The 12,028-nt window shown below is 51.7% G+C and overlaps 1 protein-coding gene across 6 annotated transcripts in view; it reads left to right on the top strand.

Annotated features, from left to right (window-relative positions):
• Window positions 1-12,028, top strand: part of CAMK2D (calcium/calmodulin dependent protein kinase II delta) — a 125,304-nt gene that overhangs the window by 79,329 nt on the left and 33,947 nt on the right. For 4 of the 6 annotated variants that reach the window (XM_053911649.2, XM_053911651.2, XM_053911650.2 and 1 more), the window contains exons 5-6: window positions 5,046-5,111; window positions 7,861-7,933. In XM_053911649.2, coding sequence (XP_053767624.1) covers window positions 5,046-5,111; window positions 7,861-7,933 — 139 coding nt within the window. Of the gene's footprint in view, window positions 1-5,045; window positions 5,112-7,860; window positions 7,934-8,783; window positions 8,855-12,028 lie in introns of those variants that run through there. The other 2 variants (XM_053911653.1, XM_053911654.1) reach the window with 2 other exon arrangements.

The raw sequence follows: 12,028 nt of genomic DNA, 5'->3' as shown, positions 1-12,028 counted from the left end.
CCTCTGACCTCAGGAGCTTTCCTGCTCTGCCCTGGCTGAGGCTGGGGGCGTGTGGGCAGCAGGCTACACTCCCAAGTTCCAGCACTGTTCAGCTCCCCAGCACCACGTCCTGCTCCCCATGTAGGGCACTGTGCCTACAAGCTCTGTCGTCACTCCCTGGACACCGGGACCTCACGAGCTCTGGCCCATCAGCCCTGGCCTAAGCCAGTCCCTTCAGTGCTGATTTAAGTGACAGCTCCTGTTTTTTGATTTTCATATAATTCAGTCTCTCAACTGTCAGTATCAGTATATTCTATTTTGTTTTTCCTTGAAGCCCAAGTGTTTGAATGGAAGCTTCTAGGTGACACAGGAGGTGTGCAGCATGAGGGAGTGATGGGGACGCTTTCTCTGGGTCGCATGTGCTGGTAACATGGCCGCGTGTGCCCTGGCAGATGCAGGGTGCAGAGCTGCCTGAGCCAGAGGCAGGACCCCCAGCCAGCGGTTTTGTTTGTTCACATGCACGCTTCCTTCCTGCCCTGCCTGTCGTGTCCTACTGGGGAGCAACCAACAGCCCAGGATGAGCCACCCTGCAGAGCACTGGACTCTGCCCATCTGGACACGGCCTATTGCATTAGGTGTGGACACCCAGCTAACTGTAGCCGGGCCGGCCTGGTGTGGGAACCAAGAATAGGCTGAAGCTGCAAGTTCTTCTAGATTTGGGGTCAATGGCAAAATACACTCCCTGAAAGCCATGGGCAGTGAGAGTTTGGGGACTTGTAGAAACAGTAACACCAGCCAAACAGGTTGTGCTGAGGGAGGAAGGTGAGCCCTGAGGACTCCCGGTTTCTCAGAGGCCAGGCTGAGCCTGCCGTTGGCCTCTTTGACATTGCTCCCCTGTACGTTTACTTAACAGAGCCAGTGTGAGTTCATTTTTCAAATAGAGAACTGGGAAATTACCCAGTGACATCTGATGTTTTTTACCCAAATTTAGGTCAACACCAGATTTTTGATAGCATCACCCATTATTCCTAAAACACAGAGCTCTCATAGTGGGAGAGAGGAGTGGAATTGGACAGAAGCCGGAGCTACGTCTGTCGGCTCGGTGCTCGTCCAGGTTTCAGGCTTTTTTCATCAGGCCCCTTCTAAGTGAGGATATGGCACTTGACTTGGCCTCTCTTTTTTTTTTTTTTTTCCTTCTTAGAAAATTATTCACATACAGGAAGGTAAATAGTCACAGTGGTTGATTCTAGGTCCCTCCTCTTTGGGAGGAAAACATTTTACTTCTACTTTCACACTGAGTTTTTGATGACTGGTATCTTTTTAAAAAGGATAATGGAAAAACAGCCTTCCTTCTGGAGATTGGACAGATCTTGAAAATTAATTATAGTCAACTTGAAGTAAGTGCTAACTGTGTCAGTGCCCGACTGTGACTGCCTGGCTCTCCCTAACCCCCAGTGGCCCGGCCCGCTGGTCCCTCACAGCCCCGCGGCGGTGAGTCCGAGCCCGAGCAGACCTGCCTCTGCGTCTGGTCCCTGAGCACAACAAACAGTGCATCAGTCTGTATGAGCTGAGGGAGGAATACGGGGCGTTTTTAGATTTTAATTACTTTTTGGCTCTTTGTCTGACTAGAGAAATAGTTACATCCAGGTTTAAGAAAACATGGTCTTAAAAAACCAGTACTAGCTTTGTCAGAGTACCTCTCTGGTACGCTTCAAATGTTGACGTATTATAGCAATTTAATGAACATGCTGTGAAAGACCATTTCTGTTTATAGTCAGTTATGTGTTTGTTCTCACCTCTTGTCAACCTTGGCATCGTAGAATACTCTGAACGCTACAGCACCGAGCCCAGGGGCACAGTGATTCCCTGAGCATCAGTTCTCTGCCGCTGTGTGCGCCGGCTGCATGAAAACAGGTTGAATCACTAAGGCCATGGTGTTTTACCTTAAAATAGAACAAAATGGAAGGAGGTCAGCCCCTTGTTTGGGAAACAAGATGGTATCTTCCGTTGTGGACACTGAGACGGAGAGGAGGGGGTGGGTCCGGGATTTAAGCAGCTGTGCAGGGCTCTGTCTAGCTCTGTGCAGACTTCTTCCTGTAAAGACCGGAGTCGAATTTCTGATTTATGATGTCACATTGAAGCTGTGTCATAAAATCTAACTGCCCTTGACCCCTAAGTACCTACCGACTAAGCAAAACTAACCAAGATTATCTTTTTTTTTTTTTAATTAACATGAACCAACTAAAGACTGAGGCATAACTTAAAGTGGTACACTGGACAACCTATGTCCAGGGCCAGAAACAGACAGCTCTGAATCGGAGCAGAGCTCAGTCCCTCACCCCTGCCTCGCTGCCCTCACACAGCTCTGCTGCTGACGTGGCCCAATGCAGATGACTCACAAACACCCAGACCTGTAGAGAAGCAGACTCAGTGGGTCCTTATCTTTTTGCCCTTCTGACCCAGAATGGTAGTAGCAGGGGCCTGGGAGGAATGACGGGAGGAGATGAGGACAGGGCATGTCGTTGTGGGGAGAAGGATGCAGAGCTGGGATGTGTTTCCATAGGAACAGGGTGTCTGAGTAGAGGAGAGCCAGGTATTCTAAGAATGCCCCTACCCAGCCGACCTCTCCACCCACAGACAGACGGCAGGGCTGCAGAACACCTCAGTCAGCCCCCAAGCTGGAGGGCAGGGAGGGTCATAGCATCAGTCATGGTGGGAGGCACCTCTCTCAGCTCTGATAGAAGGTTTAACCAAATTGCCAGACACGTGGACAAAGAAAAAGGAAGAGCTGTGTCCCAGCACTTAAGTGAATAATGACACAAACCACTAGAGCTCAATGAAAATTGTCGTCCATGCCAGAGAACCCAGAGAAAAGTTTGCAGTTGCTCCACACTGAAGAACAACACAGTAAGACACATTCTAGACAGGAGGACTCAGGACCTGAAAGGCAGAGGAGCTGTGGGACACCTGAGGGGACAAGCCAAAGCCCTGTCAAACAGCACTGTCGAAGGTCCTCTCGTGAGTGGCATCATCAGGAGACTTGGGATCACGCGGTGGGGGTGGGTAGGAGAGGGGAGACCTGAGCAGTTGTGGAGGCTCGAAGAGACATGGGCAGAGCCTGCGTTCCTGAAGATAGCAGACGCCCCTTCCTTCTGTGGGTCAGCAGGCTGTGCCCTCCAGGAGGGGAACGATTGTGTCCCTGACCTGGATTTGTGCAGCTGCGAGTCCTGCTGTGGAAAGCCTGAGAGGCTGTTGCAGCTTGGGGAAGTTTCTCAGCTCACCCTGCCCGTGGACCCTGCCGTGTGCTGTCGATGCAGGAGGGCTCGGTGGAAGGGATGGTAAGAACCTCCTGGAATTCTCATAGCCACTGTGGTGAATGTGAGGGGGGCCGGATTCATGTGCCGTGACCTCCAGTTGTAGATTGTAGCGAGCATTTAATGGAGTGGAGAGCTGGCAGGCGGTCCTCGAAGTCTTCCCGTGGCGTCGACAGAGAAGCATCATCTTTGGAGAGTCCATGAAGCTCTTTGTCAGAACCTCTCTAGATCTGGAGCCTGTTTTGCCTCATAAGTTCCATACAATGTGGGCATGTGGTTGAGGGACCACGTGATGATGGCTCAGTGCTGAAAGGGAGGAAGAAGCACTTGAACTCGTAAACTGGGATGTGGCTGTGAGCGTGCGAGGAGGAACGGGGATGTGAGCAGCAGTGCCCTTGGCCGCCCAGCCTGGCACACAGACCTTCATGGTCTCTGTGTCTGGGAAGGACGAGGCTGGTGTGGGCGTTCGGAGGCTCGGTCTCTGCTTGTGCTGCACTGCGCCGAGGGACAGAGGTGAGACGCAGTGGCTGAGCTTCTCCACCAGAACAGCGACAAAGCCAGGTGATACTGTGGAATCCTGGCCGTGCGCCCTGCAGGCTTGGTCATGTGGGAGCTCAGAGCAGTCACTGGTCCCACCACTGTTTAAATGACAGAGACAGAGGTCAAGGGACCCCGAGGACAGTGGACGGGGCCACCAACCTTCCCCGCAGAGGAAAGGGCCCCCTTCCCTCATGTCAGGGATTCACATTAACATGAGATAACTCCTTCCCAGTTAGAGCAGCTTGTCGCTGGCAGCCGTCACAAGTGACAATGTGGCCTGTCAGCGCCCTGGCAACAAGGGGGGTGAGGGGTGGCTTGTTTGCCCCCAGACCTGAAACGTGGCTACTCGTTGACCCAGCAGTTTGACATCAGAGACTCTTGTCTCTAGAAACACTCTGCAGTCAGCAGGCATCTGTGTGGGGGAGTGCACACACACGCGTGTGTCTCTGTGACTTATTTCAACTAGAGAAAAAGGCTCTGGCATGAACCAGTGCCCGTGACCGAGTGTGAAATGACAAGCTTCACAGCAGCCTAGTAATTCCCGTACACTGCACAGTCTTCTTTCTGTGAGAAAAGTAGTTTTCTTTGTGTCTTAGCATGGGGAAAAGTACACGTAGTTAAAGATACACAGGAAGTTGAAAGGATACACATAGTTTGTTCCAGAGTATGAAATTGAGGTTAAGAGAACACTGTGCTCTCTGGCCAGCCCGTGGGACGTGAAGGAAACTGGGTGTGGTCGGATGGACAGGCGCTCAGGCCAGGGCCGTGGGTATGGGCTGCGACCTCTGGCCCGCCATGACACGTCCCTCCCGGGTGACAAGGAGCCTCCAGAGACACACAGCCTGTGGGCCTCTGCCACTTCCACAGGCGCATCTGCTCCGCCTGCTGAGGAAACACCCCCGCTCTCCACCCCTCACCCGACCCTTGGGGACCTGAAGCAAGAGTCTCACAGAGGCCACTTTCTGCACATCAGTCTCGGAAGGTGTCCGTGGTACAGGGAGCTCTGTGTCCTTGGGGCCTGGCCATGGAAAGGCCTGCAGACAAGATGGAAATGCTTCCACTCCCTGGGCTGACCTTTGTGAAACTGCCATTCTTACAGTGTTGTAAAACACTTCATGTTTCAAGAATGGTTTTTTAAATAAACTGAAAACAAAAATTCTGTATAAACGTGATACAAATCCATGGGTGTCTTAATTGTTTCTTCTTTCACAGAGTTACTGGGGGTGAACTGTTTGAAGACATTGTGGCGAGAGAATACTACAGTGAGGCTGATGCCAGGTGAGTGCCCGGCACCGGCAACACCTGCCCCCGCTCTGCACAGTCATGTGGCCCGGCCTGCCGCCTCGGGGAGCACAGCATCGGCTATGCCTTCTCTCATAAAGACAGATGCTTTTTCTCCTCGGGATTTCCAAGATGATTCTTTGAAAAAAAAAAAAAATCTGTGAATCTGGTCTAAAGCTTATTAGTATCTAGTGTCTGTAGTCAGAATGCATATTTTATTAAAGCCTAACTGGAATGACTTCTACTAAAGACATAAACTCTTTTAGCAAATGTGAGAGATTCAAGGTTGGTATCCTCTGGTCTCTAGGTCCTGGGTGGCCCAGTATGCCCCTAGTCACTTTCATGCAAAATTAAATGAAAGGAAATTAAATAGGCTCTTTAATTTCCGTGTCAATTAATCAGAAGTAAATACAATCACAAGTTCAGTTCCTGGGTCACAGCCACCACATTCCCAGTGAGCAGTGGCTACAACTGGGAGCAGGTACCAAGTGCCTGAGCTCCCACAGAGACAGACGACAGGAGCCCCGGGGTCACCCCAGAGCATCATTAGCTGGAAGTTTCTGTACAACCCTGGAACCCTCATTTGAAAAATATTTATTCAAGTATTTCCGAGGGCTCAAGAGGGTTTTCCAGGCTCGTCAGTGGGTCAGATCTGTATGAAGTTAAGAATGGCCAATATTTGGTTGCATGTGAAACCTCCGAGGCTGCAGAAAGGCTATGTTTTGGAGTGAGCTGGTGCTTGTCTCTGTGCTTAGGTAGTGCTGAGACTGGACGGCATGCGTTCTCCTCGGCACCCTCCTGCAAACTCCATAGTTGGCACTTACTCTGAAAACAGGCCGGGAGCCAGGGCTTGCTGTTAGTGATGAGAACAGGACCCCTGGAGGAGTCTCTGGTGCTCTCAGGGCTTCCTCAGGCCAGTGCAGCCCACCTGCCGGCCCTGCCCAGAGTGGCACCCATGCCTGCGTAGCCCTCTCTGAGTCTCTAGTCCATATTCTGCTTCAGTGTGTTGCTGTGGCATCCTGTGCATCTCTGTGTGCGACCACCCTCCTGAGATTTTCATGGAATTTTTACTGCCAAAATCAAGTAGAAAGATCAGTGTCACTCATACTCTGATGAGTGAATGATCACCAGCTCAGTTCCCCCAGGTCCTCCCTAGGGCCTCTGAAGGGAGCAGCCCCGGGAGAAATGGTGTGCACTCGAGAGAGAGGGACTGTCTTCACTGAGGCTGTGCACAGGGCCTCGGATGGGCTGGGACTGCGATTGAGACACCGTTTCCCTGTCGAGAGGCCCATAGACAACAGGGTGGCCCCGGGGGTGGGGGCAAGGGGTGGCTTCCTGGAAGCTTGGGAGTTTTTGGCAGGGCATTTTAGAGTTAGTCCCACACAGAGTGAAGGAGAAAACATTCTGTTCACAACCACAAGCATGAAGAGCACATTCTGCCAGTACTTTGCCCAAGTCTGTTCTTGTCCTGGGCCCCTCAAGAAGCTAAGAATTCAGTCCATTCTCACTAGTAAAACATGGTGACAGTCATTCAACAGGAATTGTTTTTTACTTTTTTTTTCTGTTATTCATTAGGCTCAGTGACCTGTGCCTGTGGTTGGAGAAGAGGAAGTGAAATTCCTCAAAAATAGGATGGAGCAAATGTTATTACCGAGGGAAGAGTGTCATACGACTTAGAAAGATAATTGCCAGCTCTCAAGTGAGCTGTGCAGTAGGAACAGCCAGTGTGAGGCTCTCCTGTGCGTCTCTCAGCAGACTTCCATCAGAGGGTCTCCGTCTTTGTCAGTTTTTGACATTTGCATTGTAGAAAATCAGAGGTGATTACTCGTTTCACTCAAGAGTTCACTTTGGAGTCCTGTTTGTACACTCAGTGGGGAGCATGTCCCCACTGAACTGTGCGCCTCACCTGGGTCTGCGTGACCCAAGTCGTGTGTGCCTCTGTTTGAGTGCACAGGCCCGGGCACACTGCGCAGTGGATGCGTCCCCCACAGGCAGGGACCAGCGGGCTGCCAGTCGGTGGTCTCCCTCCAGGTTAATTAGCGGTCTGTTTGACTTCAGTGGACCTGTACTAAGAAGAATGTAAATTGTGCATTTGACAGGTGGTAGACACGTATGGAAATGTGCTCCAGGGGCTTAAATTGTACATACTTGTTTCCGTCCGTTCCTAGCCCTTCCCCAGAGCCTCGCCTGACTGCAGAGGGCTGATTCGCATCGTGGGCCGACTTTTGACTTCTCCCTGTCACTACGGACTCACATTACTTTTCCTACTAACACCTTCCACACGAGGCAGCATTTCTGGGTCAGCGGGTAGCCGTGTCCCTCCGTCTGACCCTTGTTTCTCCTGCCACTTCGTCCTCTATTTTCCACACCTGCGCTTATTTGTGACCTCAGGTTGGGAACAGTTCAGTTGTGTCTGAGACATACCCACATGTTTTCTGTCTCTGGAGAGTTTTCCCAGAGCACGATGGGAAACAGGTGCACCTTCTCTCGGAAACAGAAATCTGGACCTCTGTCCCCCAGTGGTGAGATTGTAGTCACGGTGGACAAAACACAGCTCAGGTTGCTTTGTGTGGACACACCACAGGCTCTGCTGGGTGCCATCGTTGTTAGCAGCAGAGTTAGCTTTATTCAGCTTAATTGCAATGCTAAGCCAAACAATGGAAAAGATGTAATTTTTGTGTTTGTTTAATGAGTGGTCATGTGCCTCACAACACTGTCCCTTCCTCCCACCCTTGTGTCTTTGCAGTCACTGCATACAGCAGATTCTAGAAAGTGTAAATCATTGTCACCTGAATGGCATAGTGCACAGGGACCTGAAGGTCAGTACTGGAATCTGTGCATCTGAATCGAAGGGGGGTGTGTTTGGGGCAGGGCAGAGGGCGGGCACTGAAAGGGGTCCCTTGCTGCTCCCAACCTTCGCTGCACTGGCTGGCTGGTGACGTGACAATGCATGAGGCCCCTTCAGCCGCTTGTCTGCAGGCCAAACACACATCATGGCAACAAGGGGAGGGTAGTGGTGGACACGCCTGTCCTGTGTCCAAGTGGTGAACATGAACCAAGAGGCGGTTTGGGGGCAGGTTTTCCCGAATGTCCCACGTTTGCCTGGAGACCTGGCCCGTGATGAGTGTCGCCTGCAGACTGAAGTGCGCTTCTGTCCTGGGACCGCAGTGACCGAGGCAGAAAACCTGGCTGCACATTGCTCCTGAGTCCGCTGAGCCCTCAGGCAGGGGGTCGCCACACCAGGGAGCAGAGCAGCGGACTAGTGATGTCTCTGATCTAACCTTAACCGAACCCGCCTGCTCAGGTGACGGCTTCAAAGGGACACTTAGAAAACAATGGGAGAGAACGGGCAACCGCTTTTGGGGGGGGGGGGGCGGAGCACAACAGCTCTAGAATTATATTTGTGTCCTAATTTATTTCCCATGAGTGCTTGGGGGAGAGCTCTGGGATCACATGAAGGCTCTTTAAGGTGGCTTTTTTAGGACAAGTGGACCTCCAGCCGGGCACACGGCTGGCAGGATCCTGCCTGTTCTGAGGCAGCGGTCGCTCTGCAGGAGCAATGTGTCCCTTCTGGCGGGCGTCCCAGCACCGCCAGCTGTCTGCCGAGGTGGGCACCCGGGTCTCCGTGCGGCTCGGGACTAACGCTGCCCCTGGTGTTTGCATGCAGTCATTGCACTCAGCAGATCCTGGAGGCCGCCCTGCATTGCCAGCAGGTGGGCGTGGTCCACCGGGACCTGCAGGTGAGTGCTGCCCACACACTGGTCAGTGCAGTTGTGTCCCAGAGGCAGGGGCTCCAAGAGCTGCGTGCCCTCGCCCTGCTCAGGGCGAAGCACAGTCCCTTTCCTGCTGGGACTTCTGTCCCATTTCCTTCCGGGAGGAATACTTCCCTAAACCAGAGTGGAGATGGCCTCTGATGGGGCTTTGGGTTACACAGACGCGCTCCTCATTCTGAACTTGTCCTGTGGATGCTGGTTGGACACACTGTCTCACAGCCTGTGCTCTAGACCCAATGTGATGTCAGTGGTCCTCCACATTATGAGGCTTGCGGAGATAGTTATTGGGTCGATTTCGGCCTGTGTGCTTGGGCGCTGGAGAACCCCCTGCTGGACTCTGGAGTCTCAGCTCCAGGAGCTCTGAGAACTCTGAGGCTTCCTGGCTCATATTTACTGACATTCCTCGGGACTGAGACCTGCGTGCCTTTGGAATCAGATGAAGAAATGTAAAACAAAGTTCAGGACTTTGCTCAGCTTTTCATATCACTGATGAGCAATGTTTGGATCGCTTGGAAAGTAAGTAGGGAAGACTCAGCGTTCTAGTCTCATGCGTGGGGTTCCAGAGAAGAAGGGAAGGCCTAGAAACGTGTAAGAGGAAACAACAGTGGGCGAGCCGGGGCGAGCACATGAGCACCGTGGGCACAGCTGTGACTCTCTGTTAGAAGGCTCGGCTCTCCCAGGTGTGTGCACAGCTCTGGCAAAGGTTCCAGTGTCCAACTGTGTGTGTTCGGCGGGACCTTAGCTGGCTGCTCACGTGCAGACCCCTCTAGTTGTAATGAACTGTAGATCCGTCACTGCCATTCATTCAGTATGTCCGAGAGGAGTTGTCTCTAAGATCCATAGTGAGTTACTTGGAGATGCGATTCATAAGCAAAACATTGCCTTGGTTTTCTGGAATCTTCCTTTGTCTTCAGTTTGAATCTGAGAGCATCAAATGTCGAAAGCAAAGGTATGCTTAGTGGTGTCTTCCTTTGGACAGCCGAAATAGGCCTGTGCTCATTGTTAACTCTTACCAAATTTACCCACTGGAATAAAGGAAAAACAGTGTGTTCCTTTGAAAACTCATTTTTTTGGTGATCACTTCAAAAATTCCTTTCAAGCCATGTACAGTCAGAGCCCCTTTCTGCTACTTCTCAGAACTCATAGAGCTAGTTTTCTCTGTTAAGTGAACCTATACGGACATGCACATTTTTGTGCTGTTTACCAGGACTCTGTTTAATGGATTTATCATTGGAAATATTTTTCTCCATGTCATGTAATTACTAGTACACTTGAAGCACGGACGGAGAGAGAGCACTCTTCAGTGACTCCTGGGTCACGGTTTCTGGGCCATGATGTGGACATGTGTCAGCGTCCAGCTCAGCTGAGTGCTGCCTGCACTGACCAGGGCTCTAATCCGAGATGGCAGCGGGCCCAGCAGGGGAGCTGTGAGGAAGAAGATATTTTCTGACACATGAGCTGAAGTCACTAATTAAAAACTCAGGCAGGGGGTGTCAGGGAGACTGGCCACCCGGAGACACAGGCTGCAGCATCACCCAGCACATTGCTTTCCGGGGAGATGCGTTTCTGCCCTTCTCTCTTGTGACATTAGGGAGGACAGAAATGAACTTCCGGGGAGTGCGTCCTGGTCTCCGCACCTGCCCTCGTCTCTGTCCGATGGCTGGCCTGGGTAGATTTTAGGTCAGAGTAGTTCTGCGTGCTTGTTTCGGAAGCCTGCTGAGCGAGAGTGCAGAGCATGCTAAAGGCACTGGACACACGGCCCATTCCGTGTCTCTTACACCCTCCAGGTGTGCTCTACCTGGTAAATGTGCTACTTGTACTAGCATTTTACAGACACCTGAAAATGGGAAAAATGGACCAAAATTTCTCACTAGCAGGCTCCAAAAACATAGCTCTTACTGTTCTCAGGCCATATATTTTTGTTTCCATACCCTGATTCCTGTGTTAATTTGGAGATAACACATGCTTGAGCACAGTTTAATTGTTAGTGAAAAGCCCGGGAAGTGTCGTTCTTCCTCCATATCCAGGCACCAATGAGCTCTGTGGGTCAGGCTCTCCCAGCGCAGTGGCTGCGGAGCAGGGCACGCGACTCTGCAGACCCCACTGGGAACTGGCCACGCCTCCTGAGTGTGTGCGCAGGCGCCTTCCATGGAGGGAAGAATAAAAGCACATTTATAGTGTAAAAGGTAACACAGGAAAGTAGATTGCTATGTACATCACTTAAAATTGGATAAAGAAGATGAGTATACCCTGTCTGATAGCGAGATAGCCTGGAGATCACTCGTGGGGGCTGGATTAACCCTGGCACCACCTCCCCCCCACCCCCATTGGAGAGCTGTCTGGACTAGAGACAAGGCTGAGCCCAGCAGGCAGTGGGAACGGGAGGCACAGTTGCATACAGGGGGAGAGGGTGGGGGTGCTGGGGATTAGGGCAAAGGGCACACGGCATAGCACACCAGGCAGGATCAGGCGAATGCACAGACACAGCCACTGTCGACAGCGTGTCCAGGTCAAGCCAACTGCTGGAAACCCTCTCGGGTGCTGTCTCTGGCCCTGCTGACATAATTAGTGCCCTGGAATTCGGGAATGCACTCTCATCTTTGGGGGCGTTGGGATCGAGGCAGGACTTTAGTCATAAAAACAGTAATGCCTGCCCCTTGTCCAACAGCCACCATGTCCCTATGCCAACTTCCCTTAGGAATGCTCACAACCCTTCCTGTGCAGGGCACTCAGGTGACCCCGTGTTGCCCGGGTGGGGGGGGGGGTTCAATGACCTTGAGGGGCAGGACCTATTCCTGGCACTCAGCTAGGCCATAGGTGTGTGCCCACGTAGTTTGATTCCAGGGTCGCTGCTACTTCTCAGCTCAGCTCAGTGAATTGAAACTTTCATAGAGACCAAAGAATAGGTCAACGGTGATGGGAAATAATTTGCCAGGAACATTAAGAATTATGTGGGTAGTGGTTCTAAGTCTAGCTAACCAAAAGATTTTTTCAATCCCACCCATAGATCTTCCAGAGCTGGGAGTAAGAGAATAAGGTCTCTTTCAGCTATCATGTGGAGTGGGGAGGAACATAGTTCAGGAATAGGCTGTTGTGTAAATTAAAAGTTCCCTATTTAGGGATCAATAAGGCATTGGCTGG

Source organism: Desmodus rotundus, chromosome 9, assembly GCF_022682495.2.
Source record: "Desmodus rotundus isolate HL8 chromosome 9, HLdesRot8A.1, whole genome shotgun sequence".
Taxonomy (NCBI): domain Eukaryota; kingdom Metazoa; phylum Chordata; class Mammalia; order Chiroptera; family Phyllostomidae; genus Desmodus; species Desmodus rotundus.
Note: the sequence above shows the minus strand (reverse complement) of the source record. Positions and strands in the feature narration are given on the sequence as shown.